This window comes from Rhinolophus ferrumequinum, chromosome 27 (genome assembly GCF_004115265.2).
Source record: "Rhinolophus ferrumequinum isolate MPI-CBG mRhiFer1 chromosome 27, mRhiFer1_v1.p, whole genome shotgun sequence".
Lineage (NCBI taxonomy): Eukaryota > Metazoa > Chordata > Mammalia > Chiroptera > Rhinolophidae > Rhinolophus > Rhinolophus ferrumequinum.
In genome coordinates this window covers 8,097,319-8,120,148 of record NC_046310.1, presented here as the reverse complement: position 1 = coordinate 8,120,148, position 22,830 = coordinate 8,097,319, and the positions used below count along the sequence as shown (strand labels likewise).

The following is a 22,830-nucleotide window of genomic DNA, read 5'->3' as shown; positions in this document are numbered from 1 at the left end:
GCACTGGGAAACTCTGGGAACAGGAGGGTTCCAACCAGTGATCGAGTCAGTTTTACCCAGAAATTCTTTGGACAACTTTTACCTCCCAACTGAAACTTGAAAATGTCGGATGAAAAAAAGTGAAAAGTCTCTCTGAAAATGATAAGATATGAAAAATAGGAAGACAAAATCAGCAAAGGAGAATTACAGACAGCAAAAGTAAGTGAAATGATTATTGGGAAGAATCATTATGGTCAGGCTTAATAAAATGCAGAAAACCAAAGGAGAAAAAAAAACGAGAACTAACTAGGGGACAGGGAGAATGGAATAGTGAGACAGAATATTTACCATTAATGAATTTGGCTACCAGAGGATTAAATGGGATAAACCCCAGTAGCGTGGAGAGTCTGAGGATTGACAGCCCCGCTTAGGAGCAAGTGGGTCCCTCTGGGCTTCAGGGTCTGGGTTCTGTGCCCGCCTAAGGCCCACATTCAGAGCTGGGAGTTCTTGAAAGTTCATTTCCTCTGCTGTCGCCCGTGGGTGGAAAGCCCGCAGCTAGCACTCCAGTGTTGCAAAGGGCGCCAATGAACTCTGTAGTTCTTGCTGATTGTCCCTCCAGCCCTGTTAACAGGCAAAACTGCTGCTCAGAGACAGACCTGCCATTGTCCTTGCGTCCAAGGGCTGCTCACAAAGCGACTTCACTATTGGATTTGCGATTATGTCAAGAATGAGTAGATTCAACTGTTTGCACGAATCCAATTTTTTTTTTCTTCCTTAAAATGTTTCAACCTGTAAACTTAATGATCGGCATAATTCATAGAGAACCTAGTATAGTGCTGGGGATACCATTGGTCCACAGAAGATATTTTCTCAATGTTATTGTTGCATCGCATTGAGCAAAAGTCTAGGAGTTATATTTCTTACTGAAATAGAATAATAGATAATTATAATAATATTTATTATTCACTATAGTTCAGCAGAAGAACCAGTAACAATCTTCCTGTTGACCCAAATGAATCTGAATTTGTGTAGAAAAAGGAATGGAAGGCATTTGAGTTTATAATGCCCTTGATCATAGAGTGGTTGCTGTGAAAACTGGCTCCGTCTTCATGTGCAGTAAACATTAGTCTTCTACCTGAAGAAGGTGGGTTATGTGCTGAAAAATGTTTCTCATTCTTCTCTCTCTCCCAGAGCTAGTAGTAATAGCAATTCTCAGCTCAACTGGTCATGAGGTGATTTCTGGAATGCTTAAACGATGCGCATTCCTGGGCTCCACATAAGACTCTGTATATTTGAGCTAAGATTTGGAAATCTTCCTTTTACCAAGTCATCCATTTGGTTCTCTTGCAAAAGGTCCATGGCCCACATACAGCAAACTACTGTGGTGAGCTGGATCATCTTTCACCTGTTGGGCTTGATTTGTCCCCGCTTTATTTGTTTCTTCCCCTTGTTCTGACTGCATTAGTTTTGTGGGCAGAACAATACTAAGACAAGTGAAGAAACAGAAGCAGTGGAAGTAGGGCTCGGCCATTAAGGGCCGTTTTCTGAAAGTTGCCAGTGGTAGGAGGTGAGAATTATTGGGGCTCTTGGCAAGCTACGGATTCTGATTCAGTAGGTCGGGGGATGTGGTATGAGAGTCTGCATTTGTATGAAGACCAGCCCTTCCCCTCCTCCATCCCATAATACTCAGTAGAAAGGCAAGGAGTTCGCTGTTTTTAGAGGAAATGCAAAGTGCCCTTTCATAATGGTTCTTTTGCCTTACACCTGACTTTGAAACTTAACCCCAGCCATCAGTAAGATACTATTCTCCATGTGTATGCATATGTACGCGTGTGCATATTTATGTTGTATATAACATACGCTATTATATTGATTTACCTGAGAAGCCTGCAGAGAGACGACTATAATAACAACTTCAGTGCTATGCGATTTTGTTTTCTACTCCACCGAGAAGTTTTGCTCCATAGTTGTTAAAATTGCCTGCGGGTGCTCTGTGCACACCTGACTTGTTTCTTTATTAGACACTAAGCTCCTGGAGGACCAATGTGTTTTATATTTAAGTCTTGTTGGGTAACTCTGCTCGAGATAAGTGATCAGTACACTTTTCTTGAATGAAGGCATAGATAAAAGAAAAAATGTAGCTTTCTGTTGCTCACCTTGTAGGTGATACAATGTTAACATTGTCTTATCCTGCTGAGCATTGAACGACCGACAGGTTCTTACTCAAGTCTTAGCAGTGCCATGGTTCTCTAATTTTATGAAACAATATACAGAACCATGATAACTTAAATATATATTTGGAACTTAATATACATATTCCCAGTGGAAAAAAATCAAGTTCGCAGGGTGAAAAGAATCTAAATATGAGTTCCAAAACTTATACCTTATAATGGAATTCAAGCACTGTATAGTTGCAATTAAAAATAATGGAAGCCAGTATGGTCATGGCAATGGAAGCCACAGAGCAGATAATAATTATTTATTAAAAACAACATTATGTCCTGTATTTCAGGCTGGTGCTAGATTCTACCTTTTCAATCTACTTTCTTTGTTGCTACCTTTTTTTTTATTGTAGTAAATAAAATACACATGATAAGCAGTCTGCTTTTATGCATTCAAAATATAGTCTGAGCATTCCCTCTAAAGTACAATAGTGTGTAAAAATATTAACATTTTTGTGGGGCTAAAACAATGAAGATGAGTTTTTCATTTTAAATTAATTGCACTTGCGAGACAGAGACCGCAAAACAACAGTGACTTAAGCAAGGTTAAGTTTTTTCTGTCTCTCCAGTAACAAGTTCACTCGTCAGTGCAGGGGTGGGATTGTCTCAGTGCCAGGGACACATACATTGGATCTTTTTTCTACGTCATCCTTAGGGGCAAAGCTTCTGCCTCATGGTCCAACATGGCTGCTTGAGCTGCAGCCATCCAGCCTGGTTTCCATTCAATGGGAAGGAGGAGTGTTTGAAGAAGCATATGCATATTGTCCTGAAAGCCATATTTCAAAAGTGTTTCTTCTACTCATGGTTACATTCTGTGGTCAGAACTTAACACATGGCTATACCTCTCTGCTGGAAATGCTGGGAAGTGTTGTTCGTATCCAAAGTGGCCATGGCCCAGATTTAAAAAAAAAAAAAAAGGTTTAATTTTACTGTGGAAGATGAGGAGAATATGTAATAAAAGGGCACTGTCTGGTCTCTACCACAATAGGCAAACATCAGAAGTAAATTGGAAAAATTCATCGTAATGATATTAAACAATGAATTTTGAAGAAAGCTACCATTTTTATAGTACTTCATAAATTAAAATTTCATATTTGTAGTTTATTACAAACTCTTTCTTGACATGTAAATCTTAAAAGAAATTGGTCTGAAAAAATTCACAGGGCAAAAATATGGCCTATGACATAAATAGTAAAAATAGAAATGATGTCATGTTCCTGCTTAGCTAATGTAGAAGAATTTCATTAGGTAATGCAGTGTTGATGAGTTAATAGCTTTGTCTGACTCTCCTGAATGTATAATGCGCCTGAGCTATTTGTGCACTGTGAAATATCAGATAGGGCTTTTTACAAGTTATTCAGTTTATTATGTGCAGTAAGAATTTGCAGTGAAGGATGTAGATTTCTTCTTGGTAACATGTTGTACCATGGTTAGAAATGATAGTAATATATACATTTTGCTGTATAGTGATACTCAACTAGGTGTGTCTGTAACGCTAGTGTATTTGATATAAATACGTCAAGGTTACCAATGAGATTTGATAAAGGAACAGTCACTCCAAATTTTCTGTTTTCTAACATTTATGACCTTTTTATATTTGTATTGTATTTGGAACTAATCAAAAACATCATACACACACACACACACACACACACACACACACACACACACAATACAGAGGGTGCCAAAAAATGTATACGCATTTTAAGAACGAAAAACTGTATTAAAATTGTTAATACTGAATATATACTGATAACAAAAGATGAATGCAAGTCACATTTGACTTCTGCAATGAGAAGAGGTGCTCAAAGTGGTTACCATCAGCGTCCAGACACTTCTGATTACGGCAAACTACTGCTTGAGCAATGTTAACCAAAGCAACCACTTGTGCACATTTTTTGGCACCTCCAGTATATTATAATAAAATATAATATATACATATTTGTGTGTGTGTGTGTGTATTCATTGTTACACTCAGTAACGCACACATATACACTGGTACTGCATTTCTATGAATCAGTTGTTTCTGTAAAAGGATATTATAGGCGTACATACTTGCCCATTGGGGGGGATAAACATGCTGCTTTCTGTTTGTGCACAGTAGATTTCAGTAATAAATTAGAACCTTTTAATACATTCTAAGGTGTATTTTTTATTTTTTAGAAAAGTAATTGCTATAAAAAGCTTGCTATTATTTTAGTAACGTTTCTTCAACCCGTCTTTTTTCTTGTAGTAGAACTGGGGCTTAGGGTGAATGGCAGGGACAGTGATTTTGGAGTCAGGAGCAGTTTCTAAGCTGGGCTCGGCTGCTGGACTTGAGACACACGTGTCGCTCTGTTCAGCAGCAGCTCCCTCTGTACAATGGGAGGAGAGAACTGGGGGCCTTTGGCAGGGAATGCAGGTCTCTGATTAGTAAGGGAGGCTTTCATTCCCCCTTGCTTTCCTTTCCTCCTACCTGCTTGCCTGCCTCATGCTTAGTAGAGTCCAGTCTTTTCTTGGAGTGTTCTGATTTCAGTGTCAGCCCTTTGTGTGAGATAAAGAGTTAACATCAGTGGGTGCATTCAGACCTATTGCAGAATTAGAATGAAAATGACAAACTCGGTAGTTCCTGCTAGGAAGTCATGGATTCGAACTCTGAGGGTAGATGTAAGTCTGCTGAGAGAATTGTAAGTGGATAATGCCTTGAGGTCAATTAAAATCACTGTTTAAACTATTCTGTAGAACTGAGATTGGACCCTGTATTTTATAAAGAAAATAGAAGAACACAACACATTTTTATCTTCTATCTATAAGCATCAAAATCTGTCTAGTCTTTGATCCAAGGTATATGATTCTCTTCACTCCCTACTATAAGATTTGAAGACAGTCAGAAAGTCCATCTGAAGGAAATTAAGTATACAAAAAAATGGTTTTAGAGTTTTTAAAGGATTATTTTAGGTTTGGGGTAAGTGCATTTAATCCTCCACCTTTGGTTAAAGTGAAAATTGACTTCCATTTTATAAATAGTAGAGATCCTTATTTTCACTTCCAATATTACCAAAAACACAAAATGAATTCTATCTTCCTAGGCTACTAAGACTCAGAGGAGAAGCATCTGGGTGTGTTTCCAGATCTTGGTTAGACCATTAAATTTTCATCCATATTTAACAAATGTCATTATTCAGTTTCATGGGGTCACTGTGTCAAAATGTCTGTGTTAGAACTTTAATTTATTTTCCGAGGTTCCTTTAAGTGGGCAGAAAGCATGGCCCGTTGGATTGATTTACTCTCTTTCATCCATCCATTGCATTGGTTTGCAGCTCAAAACTTAAAAATTAGGATTTAGCAGCTCTGCAGCAGAATTCTGAGCCAGGAAAGCCTCCTTGTCTTCTGCTTCCCTTCTTCTCCTGGCTGATTTTCCTTTAAAAAGTGGGTTCTTCCATTCTGTCTCCAGGTAGCAGCTCTGCCTGTGTGGTATCCCTTACCAGATGGCCCTCTCAATAAATGCCTTGCTCGTGCCCACCCTCACTTTCTTGATCCAAATGTGAAATGCCAGCAAATAAATAAGAGCATTGTACTCTGAGGAGTTCTCCTGAGATGGAGCAAAGCCCTGGGGAGAGGAAGCTAGAAACAGCTTTTCTGTTTACTGTGACTGCTCCTAATTACTGGCCAGTAGGTAGAAGACACTGTTTAGATGATATCAAATGTAAAGGTGTGTGTGTGTGTGTGTGTGTGTGTGTGTGTGTGAGAGAGAGAGAGAGAGAGAGAGAAAGAGAGAGAGAGAGAGAGAGAGAGAGAGAGAGAGAGAGAGAGAGAGAGCGCGCGAGCACGAGCGAGCACATTCTCCCTATTATTCCAAATGCCTTTGCTGGCATGCAAATGCTCTTGGGTTGTAAGAGTCCATTTGAAATATTGAGCATGATCTTTGTGAGGCTACCATAGACTTTGGACCGGGGTCGATGGTCGTGTGCACGTTTCACCACCGGACTAAAAGTGCAGCGGAAATGACTTGGTAATGAGAGCAGAGCCGCCAGTTCTTTAATTGAATTAAAAGCTGGGTGACATCAATGCAGACACCTGTCCAATTACAGACAGGCCAAGGTGTTTACCATCGCTGTACCAGCGATTCGAAGATGACAGAAATATTTCCGCCCACAGATTAGCATAATGAAGGAGAACAGATTACAGTGGATGCGGGCCAAACACCCCGGTTGGCAGCTGGGGGTGGGGTGGGGGAGGGAGGTGGATTCTGGGCAAGTATAGAAATAGAAACAGAGTCTCTTCTTCTTCTCCAAATGTGCTTGGCTTTTTAAAAGATGCCACTTTGCCTTGTGTCTCAGGCTCGGTGTCCAGGCAGAGCGTTTATACTGGTCTGCATTTAGTCTGAGGAGTTCATTACAAAACTCCAGTGTCAAAGCCGATGCTTCTGTTGTTTTCCTGCTTCCCAGTAAGCGAAGCTGTATTAGACGCACAAAAGCTTGCCCAGAGGGTGTCAGCTCTACAATTTTGTCTTCCGTAGTCGAACTGCCTCCCACGATGAATATTTCTCTTCATCTCCTTTGAAACTTGAGATGAGAGCAAAGAGAAGGTTGGAAATAATCTTATCGGTCCAAAGAAACACTGTCTGTTTCTTGGCTGGCTCCTTGGACAGGGTAGGGTGGGCGTGGGGTTGTCTTACAGGGAGGGAGACAGCTGAGCGGAGCTAAGGCAATGGAAAGTCTTCACTTGTTGGTCAAATCTCAAGTAAGTGTCCACTTTTGGTGAATGACCATAATAGCTGCTGGAAACTAGGACAGGAAGTAAAAGGATGTGCGCTGTACATTCAAGGAGGTCCCCCAGCTCATTGTGAGGGACTAAACATGACCAGGTTCTCCAGGGTAGGCTGTTCCCTCTGCGAGGTGGAAATCCTCCGAAAACACATGGTTTGGAGCCATGGACTCTTAAACTCCCACCTACACCTGTGTGTGCTTCCTTCCCTGAAATCAAGTCCCCACCCTTGCTCTTGCAAGCTGGGCTGCCTGTTCCCACCAAGGCCTACGATTCAAAGGGACCACGCTGGCTTTCCTTCAAATTCCCATGGCGTGGCGTGCCAGGATGCCCCCATGTTAAGCATTAATGCAAAATGCATTATCGCTTAGCCCTGAGAGTTCTGGACGTGCTGGTGCCAATGATTTGAATCCGGACACTGGTGCCGCTGCACTTCCTGGGCTACTAACACTTTTAAGACATCAATAATGCTTCCTTTATGCTTATCGAATGTTTTTTCAGCTCGCCCTCTTCCATTATCAAAAGGGACTGCCAGGTTTCCTGACATGGTTGGGACCATTTTCTGGTTTCACAGAGTTTTGTGACTGGAAGGGAATTTGAGAGGTCATCTGGCCTGCCTGGATGTAGGGACAGCCTGAAATCTGAAGAAAAAAATGTCTTGTCTGTACTCTCTCTCAAAGGAGAGATTTATATTCAAGCCACTCTTCAAGGTTTTCACTGTTGGGACTTCTTTATTTTAAATACCCCATGTGTTATCAATGGAGACTACCCCACTTCCTCTTAGTGGGTTTTCTGTTACACAGTTTATGCCACATTTTTCTGTCTAGGATTCTGTTATAAATATGTCACACTCTACGTGTATACCGGTATTTTTTAATATAGCATTAAAATACACTTGCAACGATTACCTCTTTTTCTCTTTGTAAGTATAGCTCCCCTGTCATCTTGGACTGGGAAGTTGGGTCTTATAAATGCCCTGGTCACTTGCCATATATGCAGGCCTTCTGCTTTATGTGTTCACTTCTACATTACTGTTATCATGAGAGTCCTTCGAGCTCTAATATTTCCTTAGATTAGAAACCTTATAGAGATCGGTTGTACTCCAAGCACCCTTCCCAGAGGTATATAAAAGAAACATCGATAAATAACTTTTTGATGATGGTGGGTGATCGTAGTACTTCTCTCTCTCTCTCTCTCTCTCTCTCTCTCTCTCTCTCTCTCTCTCTCTCTCTCTCTCTCTCTCTCTCTCTCTCTCTCTCTCTCTCTCTCTCTCTCTCTCTCTCTCTCTCTCTCTCTCTCTCTCTCTTTTTTTCCCATGGAGAGTATATGATGTAAATATGACTCTGACACTTAAAGCAAGCAAGGCTGTTAGGTCAGTCACTCAGTGATCTCCAGGCATATTTCCAAAAAGAGCTGCCTTACTGAGTGTCACAAAGAATATTCATGTATGCTTTCTTGGATCATAGCAGGACCTTTTATAAGCATCAGCTTTAATCCCTCCTGGTAAACTGTCCATACTGAGAAACGAGATCAACCGTGTGTCCCAGGCAATAGGATAACTTTTTCCTTTTTCTGATTTGGGGAAGACCATCGAGTTGACTAGCTCCTCCTGCTCCTACCCAACTGTTAATTGTAACCTGACAAGAAAGAAAATGCTCAATCATTACACTGTAACTCTGACTGACGTAGACAATACTAATCTGTATTTAGGGAAAATTATTCCACGGGTTTAATGAGCTTTGTCTCTGAGACACAACGCTATGAGCAAGGTCCCCACTGGAAATAGGAAAATAAGCCACCTCAGTCTTAGAACATGTAGCCCATTTTTTTGAAATGATGGTTTACAAACCACCCAAAACTTTCCACCTTGAATACAAAGTTGGCAAGTCCAAAACATCAGCTTCCTTTTTCTTCTTTTCTGTTTTCTATTTTGAAGCTCTCATTTCTCAGTGTTTATTATTGTTTCACCTGCCGTGAAATGGGCAACGTGAGCACTTTGATAAATGGCCTGAAGGATGATCTAGTTTCTCTCCAGCCTCTTTCTTTAAGACTCTCAGGATTTTTTTTTTTTTCTGTGAAATACAATTTGGTCAACTTCTCTACCAAAGCACAGAGCAGAAGAAAGCAAGTTTGATGAGAGGAATATTGCCTGTTATTTAAGGTCCCTAAGGTTTAAGGGGAAACAAATTACTAAAGGGGTTTCATGATACATATATACACACAAAATAACTCCTTTAGTGAAGGCAGGAAAGGTTAAATAACATGCTGAAGACCATTTAGTGAACGGGAACTCGGTACCTGTGTGGCATGGCCCTTCTTACCATCTACGTTAATACTTGTCTCGCCAGGTGGGTGTAACAGTGCCATATATTTCAGCTGTGACCTAGGAGAAGATCAGAAGGTGTCAGGACAAGGGCAGTTTCAAAATCACAAAATATTGGAACTGCTTTTGTAATGTTTCTCAGTGATGCTAGTACTCGCATGCAGGATGCATCTTCATACTAAACATTTCAGAGCACCAGCCTGTATGCACCACAGTGTCTCTCTTCGGACACTGTATCCCTGTGCTCCAGCTATGTCCTGCCCATCTGTGAGAGGCAGTGCTTCTCACTTGTGCCACAGGGTTAGTGATGAAAAAAGACAACTGATCTCATATGCCAGCACTTTTTTCTTGCTCGCCATAAGATAACGTTTCATTCTCTCTGGGCTGACTTCTGTTAGGATGGCATTATACTCATTCAGACATGCAAGTTGTCATGTTCAAACTCCTGCCATAGATTTGTACTTGGAAAGAGGAAAGATATGAACAATGTCAAAGATGTTCAAAGAGTGTAATGTCTAGAATCTATCGTACAATGATACCTTCTATTTGAGCCTGAAAACATTGGATTATGACGGAGGTATAAATAAATGGAAAGACAATGCTTACGACGGACACGTAATTTAGGATGTCAGGGCGGGATGGTGGCAGGTTGAGAGTGAAATGCTAGTGGGACATCCAGGTGGGATCTGTGATGTGGACTGCAAAATGTAGAACCAAAGCTTCGGGGAGAGACGCAAAGTCTGCAGATGCACCGAGAGATGAGTCATGATAAGTTAACAAAGAGGAAGGAAGAGGCCTGGAGACCCGGCTGTATAAAATAAAAGCTATTCAAAGGACTGTGAAAGGACGATGAGGAGGTCAGGTCAAGGGAAGGAAGGAGCCCTCAGTAGTATAGGAGAACAAGTTGGGAAAAATTCAGTAGCACAGAGGAAGTGGAAGTAGGCAAAGTCTGGTAAGCAGAGGAGAATAAAGCTTGATGGGGAGTCACCTGATCTGTTATTTAAGGGATCACGAGTGATCTTTAAAAGATAAAAATCAGTGTTTAGTCACACGCTGCTGACTGACACTGGGTGGCAGTAGTGACATCACCTGGATTGGCACGCCCGTGCTAAAATTCTGTGTTAACTGGTGATTTTTCTAAACTTATTTCATCTGGATGGTAACACGTTGAGGTAAAGACTATATATCCCCCATCTCACAGATAAGGGCTGGGAGGCTTCTCTTTCAAGATAGGCGCCATTGTTATCTGTTTACAGATGAGGAAACTGAGTTACGGGTCTGAACAACTTGCCCAGTCCTGTACAGCACATCAATAGCTGCGTTGGCGTTTGGTCCCAGGCATTCTGGCCCGGGCATCTGTGCTCTACACCTACACCCTCCATGATGAGAACGTACGTGTGATGATGCAAGCTTTCTTTTAAGGTGTTCAGTGGAAGGAGAAATATCTTCTTCAAAGAAAATGAGCTCTGAATGTGGGTCAGAGTCTGGGAGATGCAAGAGGAAATGACAGTCACAGTGGCGAGAATCAGGGAAAGCAGAAGGGCATTTTGAAATTAGAGACAGCTGAACTTGGCATGAGATGGTCACACATGCACGTGCATTACTTCCTTGGCCCACTGCCTTCTTGGGCCACGAGCTAAGACCATGGTGCCAGGTACAACAGAGAGGGTCCGGTAGCCCAGAGGGAGGCTGGGGGAGCTGCCAGAATGCAGATTTCCCAGCAGTGCTGGGGACAGAGGGCAGATGGGAGGTGCCGAAGCATACAATGGCTGCGGTCTTTCCTTTATCCTGATGCTGCTTTTTTAATTTTTAAATTTTGGAGGAGGGAGAATCGGGAAACATGGATGTCAGAATCTGTGTATGAGTGATGCAAGCTGTCACCAATATTGGCATATTAGAACAATGACACACTCTCTAGGCTATTGAAGTTTTACTCAATAAAGAAATACCGTGAGTGGGGCCATATTTATATAAGAATGATGGCAATCAATGTGGTTAGGATTAAAGATGACTACGGAAAACTTCTGCAATGAAAAACACTGGTGAGCAAGTACGCAAATTATATTTTTGATACCTCTTTAATTCACAGGATTAACTAAAGAGCTTCTGCCAGTAAACAAAATGTGTTTTTGTTTCTACAGGTACTTTCAATTGCTGCACAAATCTTATATATTCACCACCCAGCCAGGTTAATTCAACACTTCTATATGCAACATTTCTGTTGAGGACAGCTGTCTTAATTAAATAAACTAATAATTTTGCAAGTCGAAGTACAAAAGCATAATTGTCTAATTTGCTAATTGTTCAAGTGTGTTGATTTGCATATTTGTTAGCTGCATCCTAAGCAAATAGTTTGTATATGTGTATCCTACCGTTCAAATAATGAAGCCACTCTCAGGTGTAGCATTTCCTAAAGTGTGTTAATGGATGCTGCGTAAAAAGGACTCTAGTTAAATAAGATTGAAAAATGCAAGGTAAAGAAATTAAAGAGTTTTGTTTCTGCAGGAGGTCCGGGATCCTGCAATGGGATAATATGCATCTTAACTATCAGATACAGTACACTCTACTTCCCGAACTATATGTGCCCTCACCCCCGCCCCCCAATTTATAGGGAAAACATCTCAGGGCACTAATACATAGAGGCACGCATTTGGGAAAAGGCTGTTTAGAGCTGTCTTAACAATAAGTTGGTCTCAGGCTATTTTCTCACTAGTTACTCCATTCTGCAATCAACACAGAGGAAAAATTAAAGAGGCACATTTCTGTTTTCTGTCTTTCTCTCTGTGTCTCTCTCTCTCTTTCTCTCTCTCTCTCTCTCTCTCTCTCACACACACACACACACACACACACCCAATAATGATTTTTATAGCAGCTTACAGTAAACATGCAAACCTCTTTTTCCCCTCTTTTATTATAGGCATATTGACAGGCTTGCTACCCTTCAAAAACTATGCCGTAACCCTAACTGCTTGCACTTTGGCTGGCTGTACTGAAAGCTCACATGCATTGAACATCTCTACTCCACAAGAAGGTAAAGTAATTTCAAAGGTCTTGACTTCCACATTTCAGTCATGAATAATAAAATAGGAGAAGAGCTAAATGCTGCAAGGCCATTTGCTGGGAAACCCCAACCTAATTTGATGACAAAGTGCATTGCCAGGCCATAATTGCTCCATTTTTTGGGGGGGTGCGAAAATGAATCAAACTCCATACCCTTTAATGACATGCATCTTTAATAGCTGTAATGCAGATTAATGGGCTTTTTAATTGCTGTTACATTGTTCATGCAAGAGCCTTGTCATTAATATGAAGCATCTGAAAGATTAATGAAAGCTTCCTCATTTTACTAGGGCTCAGAAGTAAATCTAGAGACAGTCTGACTAAAAAGAATTGATTGTATGGCTCAGTATGAAATTGAGAATCAAACGGTTGATTTCCATGGTCTCTTTTAACTGCTAAACACCAGCACAGCCAACAATTATTTCAGTGTGATGGGACCTCCAAATACCGATTGAGGCATTATTAATCCCGGCTTGGTTCCTTCCGACTTAAGTTTCACTTTTGTTGTACTTAGAACTTACACACTGTTGGCCTAAGTTAATGTTTCAGAAAGCATATGGTGGGAAGGCAGCGAGAAAGAGAAAACGTTTTAGCACTCCGAAGCGAAAGCTGTGCTCAAGCATCACTTCAAGAAATAACAGCTCTCCAAACATTTGAAGCATTGCTACTTCCTGTTTCTCTCTCCTGGATGAGAGGAATTGTGCGTTGCTTTTACTGTCTAATTGTAAAGTCATTTAGGAGATTTAAAAGCTTGATCTTTAGGGAACAAGAGTCAGTTTCTTCTCTCTGTCTCAGTATCCGCCCACCCCTCTTCCTCACTCTTCTTCTCCCTCCTCCCTCTTTTCAATCCTTTACCGTGTACCACTTGCACAGAAGATATGTCAGAGAAAGACAATGGCTCCTATGATGATACCAAGACAGAAGAAAGGAGTTTGTGCAGAAGCCTTTTTGTCACCCTTTAGTTTTTGTGCTTTGCACCTGACCTAACCAGACCTCCGTCACCCGGACGACACCGTCCGTGATCCACAGTCAGCGTTTTCTCAGTTGTCCTCTCTGTCTAGTCTACCGAGAAAGGTGTTCCCCAACGTGGCATTGCGTCTGCTGAGGCACGTGATCGTCACCCTTCACAAGGACTTCCGCTGGCTTCAGCATGGGACAGATCGTCCTCTATATCCTGTTATTCTTTCTACGTCCACTATGTCATCTGTGGGGGTGTGGTCTGGTCCCCTTCCAACCTCCCTCCCAGCTGTGCCCAGACACATTCCTGCTCCTCCAGATCACCGTTTCCTTTCCGTGACTTAAGGAATTCCCAAGTTCTAATTTTTCCTTAAATGTATTGCGGATTTACCAAACAATAGGTATGTTTGGGGTCAGTTTCTAAACGGTTTTAGTTCTTATGACTCCGATTTATTGACCATTACAGAAAATGAACAGACCCCTCTAAACAAAACAAAACAAAAGAAGAAAACGTACAATGTAGTCTGTACTTTGTGGCTGTTTTTATAGTTACATATAGGTTTTTCATGTCTATTATGAACCATTCTCAACAGCACTGCCCATCTTAGATCAAAAACTCTTCAATGGTAGGGACTCTGTGTGTTTAATTTACTTTAATCGGCACAGCCCCCCAAGTAGAGATTATGGACTAATGAGACCTTTCACGAAGTAACTCAAGCCAACAGTCAAGAGAAGTAGTGTAAATATTCCCCATCCATCACTGATGTAAATTCTCATAAATTCAGGACGGTTATTTAATACTGTTCCTAAAGCAATTACTGACAGGCTGCCCACGGATCAGGAACATTTCCATACATGGGATTTCAGATTTATTCCATGATTTATTGGTTTGGGTTTGAAAAGTTTGAATTAGAAAAGTAAACTAAAATTAGAGTCTATAAATCTTGTACTTCTTTTCCCCCACAGCTCCACAAGAGGTTCAGCCACCAGTTGCCAAATCCCTTCCCAATTCTTTGTTACTTTCCTGGAATCCACCCAAAAAAGCAAACGGTATTATAACTCAGTACTCCTTATATATGGATGAGGTGCTCGTCTATTCAGGCAGTGGTGAGAACTACACAGTCACAGGTAAGACTTCTTTGCGTATCAGTAGTTAGAGTCCATATTAGAATATATGTATAATATATGTGTGCATGACACATGTAATTATAAACTGGAATATATATGTGTGTGTGTGTGTGTGTGTGTATACATATATCTATATACATATATATATGCTATTCACATAAATATGAGCTGTAATTCTCTGAGAATGTAGTTTTAAAAGTTGGGTTACTCATTTTTGTGTCCACTAAAATTCCATGATTTTTTACGGTTAGGTTCCATGATTTTTGCACTTTTGGTGAAGCCCAAGCTGAAAAAATGGGGAAAGGGCTCCTGTGGCCCCCCACCCTCCTCCTTCGCCCCAGGCTGTCTCCCTGCGTGTTCCCTGCTGTGGATCCCATGCAAATGTTTTTACTAAGGAGCCTTTGCTCAGGTGCAGGGGGCCTCAGAAATATATCAACACACAGAGGGAACCCTACGGCCCGTCTCCTTCCACCTGATCACAGGAGCGAAGCTGGCACCCCGTGTGGTCTCCCGCCCCCTTGAGTCAGTGATGTCATTTTGAACTAACTCCACTGTCACACGTGTTAATACGTGACAGTCTGAGGATGTGGCGTAATCATACGACTCAAATTTGACTCCATATCATCTGAATTTTAGACCATTTGAGAAGAAGCATAGTATACATGCCTAGTCATGTGATAAGGTATAGTGATACTTAAGGACAATTAATTTGTTGAGAGCTTTGCAAGCCAAGAGACTTCCACTGTGTGTGTTTTGTGTTGGAATCGTGTTTATGTTTGTATAGTAATTATAGTGGTTATATATTTTACGGTATTTTATACACCATATGTGACTACCAGGTGAGACATCATTAATCTAATATTGATTGATGGAAAAACTGGGGGCTAGAGATATTAAATTCTCCATGAAAGGTCGCAATAAGTTAAAGTCAGAGGCAGGATTAATTATTTCTGTATTCACCCCTCCGCATTAATGCCGCGTGCTAAGGTTGGAACAGGGAATCAGCCAGACCTTGTCCCTCCCCTCTTTCTTGGTGCTCATGATTTCATGGGGACAGATACAGATGCAGGGAGGAGGTGTTTGTGGACAGGGCTATGGCATTCATCCATTGGCATTCTCAGGGTTGATATTTTCTGTTTCCTGTGTACTCTGAGAACCTTCAAAGGCCGAGAAATATTGCTTTTATATTCTATTCATTGTGGTCTGATAGACTTCTGTAATGCTAATTCTATGATATTATCATCATCCCCATTTGTAAAATGGGGAAATTGAGGCATAAAAGGTTAACTTCCTCAAGGTTCCATAGCCTGTGAATGGCAGACTTTGTTAACAACTCCAGCATTCTCGCTACAAGGACGAGAATGTGGTGTTCAGGAAGTCACTTAGCTTCTTCGAGACTTAGTTTCTGAATCTGTAAAATGGGAATAACTGTCATTTTCAAGATTTTAAAGAGACCTAATTCTTATAAATAAAACACCTAGTGTGTTCTTAGCATCACTTAGTATAAATAATAGTAATTATTATTTTCTGTAGAAAGCAGAGTTCATATGAGAGACTAAAAGATTAATCATGCCCTAACAAATATCTGAAGACATTGTTTTAACTAAAAAGTTATAGATCCCAGAAATTACCTGAGAAGAAATGAAAACATGGCATGGACTGAACTTTACACATGTATTAAATAATTGTGCACAAAGCATTTCTGTAGGGCTGACATGTATCCCTATGCATAATGGAATACTATGGCACAGCATAGAGAGTTCCTCTGAGAAGCCCTCTCTGACTCCCCAGGTCTGAGTTAGCTATGCCCTCCCACCCCCTCACCCCCTGTAGGCTCATCAGATGCCTTTATACCTCCCTGTTTTGGTTTGTGTTGTCTTCACTAAGGCCGCTTGTTTACTTTGTCGATTCTCCCTGCTAAACCCTAAGTGTCCCAAGGACACAGCCATGTGTATCTTATTCGTGACTGCATCTCCAGGACCTGTCACAGAGTGGGTGTAGAGTAAACAGTGATGAAGAAATGAATGAATGAAGTCAGATGGCTGCTGGGAACAAAGAAAGAAGCTAGTGAAGGGGAGCTGGTGGAGGGTAGGAGTAGGGTAGGAAAGAAAAAGCAATGCAGAAAAGAGAAAGAAAAGGGTAGAAGCTAGAGAAAAAGAGACTAAGATCTGTTCCTTATGTAGACCCGAGTTCTCACCAGAAGTGATATGGCCGATGGCAGAGTGCACTGTGTGGCCTGAATATTTCCAGCATATGCAGACTGTCTTATGAGGTGACATTGTGCACAGGCAGAAAAAGGGCAGTGTGGGGAGGAGAGTTCAGAATTCACCCTGACTTCCCGTACTACAACACATACAAAATGGTACTGAGTCTGTATTTTGTTTCATTGAATCATCAATGGACTCATGTGACTGTAGTATCTGCAATGAAAGATTGTAGGTAGTATATCCCTGATGGATTAGTACAATAGATGCCCCAAATATAATGTACGGAATGTTAACAGATACCTTCTCTAGATACAGTGGTAATAGGTTCTGCAGTCGTTTTCATTCTTTGGTAGATTTTTGAAAATTATGTCTCCTATATCACTCAACCTTTTTCTCTGTAGCCCTTTTGACTTCTCACAGGCATTTCTGTTTCTTGTTGCTCTCATCCACGAATGGCTAAAGACACAATACACATTGGAACTGCAATATTGGTCACTCAGGAGAGGAACTCAGCCAAAAACATTATGATGGGCTTTAGAGTTGTCTGTGATTGTTCTAATATTATAGCCAGTAAAACTGACTAAAAGAAGTCAAAAAAAAAGAAGTCAAAAAATTCTAGTCAGTAACTGTAAAAACAATTTCACTCTGGTTCTGTTTGGCACCAAAGTCCATGCTCTTAATCTTTACACATTCTTCTTCTTGAACACATACGATTTAATTTTTCCTCACAACTCTGAAAGGGAGGCAGGAGGCTGATTACACCACAGAGCACCTGTATTAATCTTGCAGCACTGCCATAACCGAGGACCACAGGCAGGATGGCTTAAACAACAGAAATGCCTTTCTCACAGTTCTGGAGACAAGAAGTCCAAGTTCAAGGTGTTGGCAGGTTGGGTTTCTCCTGAGGCCTCTCTCCTCGGCTTGCAGACAGCCGCCTTCGCGCTGTGTCCTCATATGGTCTTGCCTCTATGCACAAGCCCTGGTGTCTCTTCTTCTTATAAGGACACCAGTCCTATTGGATTCGACCCCTACCTTTGTGACCTCATCTAAACTTATCTCCTTAAAAGCCATTCCTCCAAATACAGTCACATTGGAGCTTAAAGCATCATTCCCCATGTAAATTTGGGGGAACGCAATTCAGTCTGTAACAGTACCTAAAGTGAGTGCTTTAAAAAAAAAAAAAAAAAAACTCTTGGCGTTGGCTGAATGCCATCTTTTCCAGTGATTCTCAAATGGCATGAGAATTGAATAAGATGGTTTTTAATATCCATTTCAACTCTAAGATTTTATACCTGAGACATGTACGAGATTCCGTTCATTTATGTCTTCAAAGTTTCCCTGGCCTCTAGGGAGACGACAGAATAGGCAAGGGGATCTGTCTGTTTGAATTCGGCCAGGAGAAAGCTGACGCAGGAACTGCTATAGCCACTGAGACAGGCCGTAGCTGCCACAGACAATTCACATCCGTGCCACATTTCATTGCAATGAAAGTGCTTTCCATCTCATGAACATACACTAATGCATTTGATCACTCGAACACCTCAAAAGTTTCTAATTTATCTCTATTTTAAATATGTTGTGATAAATATTATTGTGCATAAATCTTTGTTTGCTAGATTCCTTAAAGGGAGACAGCTATTCAGTGGTAGTGGACTTTTACCAAATATTTGATACACCTTTTTTGCATTATTTCCCAGAAAAGTTCATCAGCAATGAACGCTGTTTTCTTAAATGTTTGATACTTTTACCAGTGAAAATTTTTATTTGCATACTTAATCTTCTGCAAGATTATTAGCCAATTGTATTTTACTCTGGTTTATCTGATCACAGTCTTGATGAGCAAAAATTTAATGAGGTGAGGAATAATTCTGAAACTTCTTCAAGAGCTACCTTTCATATCCTGTTTTTCCTGGTTACGATCATTTTCACCATTTACTGTTCTTTACTTTCTACACTATCAAAAACTTTGGTGATGAGTTGTCTTAATGTACCCTCCTAAATATTCAAAATGTCAATGTTTTTTTCTTTCTTACCCCTACTCCATTTATCTGTAGCTTCCGTTTCAGTCTCTGCATAGAACCAACATTCTTCCATTATGTGTAGCAAATGGATCTTGCTTCTATGGTGGATATAGTAGGTAAAAGTAAATGCACTTCAATTCAGGAGCGACTTAGCATCTAGGTGGTTTGAATTTTTTTCTTCTTTCTCTTAAATATGAAGCACTAAAAGTCAAAGGCATTGCTGCACCTTGAGTTAGTACAAAATATATTTAAAAATGCATGCAGTTCAAATTTTTTGCCTTGCATAGGCCACCAGCTAGTAGTATGGTGGGTCAGTTGTGACACTGAAAAATGAATCCAGTTAGAGAGCCTCCCGAAGGCTGTTGATGTTTGCTATAATAAATAGCACACACTTTAAGTCAAACTTTTTCATTCTGTATTCAAAGGTAATGGATTTTTCGTAACCATAGTAACCTTGGTGTATTTCTGGATAAATACATGAGGTATATACATTCTAGTTTTATTTTTGAATATAAACTACCACATTATGTATTACTAATAATATGAAAAATAGGATGTAGGTTAGTATAATGACAGCTTAAACTAGTATGCATTTTTCTTCTGCAAAAAATAAATATTTATCAAAAGTATAGGTTCAATTAATTTTTCCCCCAGTTTGGTGGTATTCTGGTGGTGCCATTTATCTTTTTTTGCAAGATCTCCATTAATCTCTTATTTCTGTCCCATAACAGATTTTTAAGAATTTCAGAGTAAAAACAATTGTGCCTTAAAGCCTATGATTAAAAACATTATCGAAAGATTGAAGGACCTATATTGATATCACCCGCAGAGCTATTGTGGGCCACTTAAGATGTGTGTATACAGAATGTTCATAAATAGGTAGAAGAAAGAAACCTTTTGTCTGTTCAACATACTGGGATTGTTTTAAAGCTCAGGCTAGATAGCATTCTGATAGATGATGTCTATCCAAACTGTAGCCAACCAGATCATTCTCATTTAAATGAGCACCCTACCAGAAAGTGGCAATCTTTAAGAAGTTTGTGAGATGTTTCAGAGAGGCCTACAGAGTTTTTAGAAACAAGGAAACAAGATAGGGGCAATTGGGAAAGTCCACTATGGGAGGTTTATGTGAGTTGTGCTAACAAGTAAAGAAACAGTGGTGATCCTTCAGGACAGTTCTTTTTTTACTGCATAAATGGTTCTTGATTGACCCAACCTAAGACATCACTGCTTACAACTACTAGAACTCCCAAAATGAGAAAAGCCAGTAGGGACTCTCTTTAAAAAGAGGCATGCAAATCTGACACCAAACCATACCACGTGTATATTTTTAAGTGTGTCATGTAATCTTAGTAGTCTTATGATTGAATAAGTGGCTGCTTTCAGCACCACGGAGAGCACCATCCTTCTGCTGTTCTCTCAGGACCTGGGCTTCTGTCTCTCAAACTGAGGCTGTAGGACTTAGATAATGGCAGTGTGAGAAGTGTGTGTGTGTGTGTGTGTGTGTGTGTGTGTGTGAGAGAGAGAGAGAGAGAGAGAGAGAGAGAGAGAGAGAGAGAGAGAGAGGCGCAGATGAATTTTTGGTAAAATAGGATAGGCAACAAGTATTTATATCTTTAAACAACTCAAAGTGCTACAACTTGTTTTTGTCTTATTTGCCAAGGTCAAACAGAATCACATATAAACAGCAAAATAGAAATGGTCATCTTGAACCTTCCAAACACTTAAGTCTTACGATGAGAAATGTATTGTAAAAGAAACTGTTAGCTTATGGCACAATAAAACAAACAAACAAATAACCTCCCCACAAAACAACAACGACAACAACAACAGCAAAACATTTAAAGGTTAGGAACTTCTAACCAAGCATTATAAGGAACCTTATCAACACTCTACAAATGTGAGCTATATTATGCATATATTCATTCATACTAATGATTTGTACAAGATCCTTCCTTTCTTAGCAAAATAAAACTTCACTTTAACCTTGATATTTTCTATAATTTTGCCTTTCCGAAAACCACAATGCAGTGCATCTGAGTCACTCCTCTTACACAAAGTAAAATTACTGAGAGGAATACTGTTAATGTGCCAGTATTCTCATCTGAAAGGCCGCTTATTAACAAGATAGAATATGTGAGGATTTTCACGTAAGGCAGTGATCTCAGCGGTGAGTCATTGTGCCTCCCTATTTTGAACTAAGTCATACTTGAGCTCTTTTCATGTCATTGAGATCGAGCATTACGTTACACAAAGTCTAGGAAACCTTAAGACTACAAGGGGGAAAAGCCTAAGCTATGAAAAGAAGCTAGAGCCTTCAGAGGCCAAGTTACCATGCTACTAACTTGTGACCAGACTCCAGAAGCGTGGCTCAGGGTTCAGCTCCAACTAGAGCCTTGGCTTTGTGAACAGTGGCTGCCTTATTCTGAAGAACCATGGTGAATCTTCACAAACGGAACACGTGCATGGAACCAGCACCCAAATCAAGGTCTTTATCAGAACACCCATGTGTGCTCTCCCATCATGTCTTGACTTTGGTGACTGCTTCCCTGACTGTTGACAGCACAGATTCGTTTTGCTTTTCTTGTACTTAACATGAATGGAATCAAATAGCATGTTCTCTTTCACCTCTGACTTCTTTTGGGGAATGGAGGAGAGGAGGGAGAGGGAATCAGTGGACCAGTCATTGTATTCCTGAACCTGTGTCCGAACCCTGGGACTTCCAGGCAGTTGCTATGACAGTGTCTGTTTTATGTTCCCACCTTCAAGAAAGCCGTCGGGATAGTTGTAAAGTGAAACATCACCCTCTTTCTTCAAGTCCAAATCTCTAACTCCAAAAATGTAATTATAGGAAGGCTTCATCTATGAAATTAGAACATAACATGTGAAATCACCTGTACATCAGTAAAAAAAAAATTCTAAGTGTCCAATAATGGAATATTGTAGAGCCATAGAGCTTATGATGCTGTTGAAGAATATTTAATGATGTGGAAAGATGTTAAAAACAAGTAGTTTAGCAGACAACATGTGTCTACTTTAGTAAAATATATGTATTTATTCATGTGTGCATATACAGGAATGGGTTTGATACATATATGGATATACAAAAGTCTCAATAGTGACTATCTCCCTGTAGTGTCATTCTAGCGTTTCACTCTCTTTTCTGTAAGGAGGTCTTTATGCTTTTCAAATTATCTATAGTTTGGATATTAGCGAGCAGAATTTCTATAGTATTTTCTCAATTTTTGTATCGATGGTCACATTGGTACAAAGCATGGGTATTTTAGGAATCTGATTGCATTTGCCTTTGAATACTTATCTTTTTAGTTCTCTCTAGTTTTTACCTTGATTTTAATCAGGTTTGGCCACCTTACTCCTTTCCTTCTAACCACGATCAAGTGTGGTCTTCTCCATACCTGCGGCACTATCTACTGCCATCAAAACAGGACACATATTTGATGGTGTAACTCGATTCCCACGTCATCCTTTGAGTCATAGAATCTTGTCTATTATTTTCTTACAAAATTGTCACTTGAATTTGTTCTTTCACTATTGACTTTTTCAAAGGGGATAAATCTTGATTTGAAACAAGAATGTAAGTGAATCGAGTACAGTTACCAAGTCACTATTTATTGTCATAATCTCTGTAGTATGCACCCTAGGAATCAGGACCTAATCAGCATCTAACAAACGCCTACTGAATTGAGTTGAAATGAATTGAATTAAATTGAAGAGACACCGAAAATCAATTAATATTGTAAAGTAAGTGACAGCAAATACCAGTGCATAATTCAGAAGTCATTGATATGCTGAAGGTGGTAAACCATATTAATGAGCTAGGGTGTTCCTGCAGCTTAGAATTTTTTATTTAATTATTCAATATGTCGCAGTTTTGTTGTGGTTAAATTACTTGTATTAGCTTGCTAGGACTGCCGTTAACCAAGTGTCCCAAACTGGGTGGGTTAAACAACAGAAATGTACTGTCTCCCAGCTTAGGGGCCAGAAGTCCTAGAACAGTGTGTCAGCAGGTTGCTTCCTTCTGAGGCCTCTGAGGGAGAAGGTGTTCCATGCCTCTCCCGTAGGTGCCAGAGGTTTGCTGGCCATCTTCTCTGTCCCTTGACTTGCAGGCGCATTGTCCCCATATCTGCCTTCCTCTTTACCTAGGGCTCACCTTGTCTGCTGCCCAA

At 40.3% G+C, this 22,830-nt stretch overlaps 1 protein-coding gene across 1 annotated transcript in view; it reads left to right on the top strand.

The window, feature by feature from the left end:
• Positions 1–22,830, top strand: part of USH2A (usherin) — a 559,517-nt gene that overhangs the window by 242,749 nt on the left and 293,938 nt on the right. The window contains exons 30-31 of the mRNA XM_033099662.1: positions 12,188–12,301; positions 14,254–14,415. Of these exons, the coding sequence (XP_032955553.1) occupies positions 12,188–12,301; positions 14,254–14,415 (276 nt within the window). The remainder of the gene's footprint in view (positions 1–12,187; positions 12,302–14,253; positions 14,416–22,830) is intronic.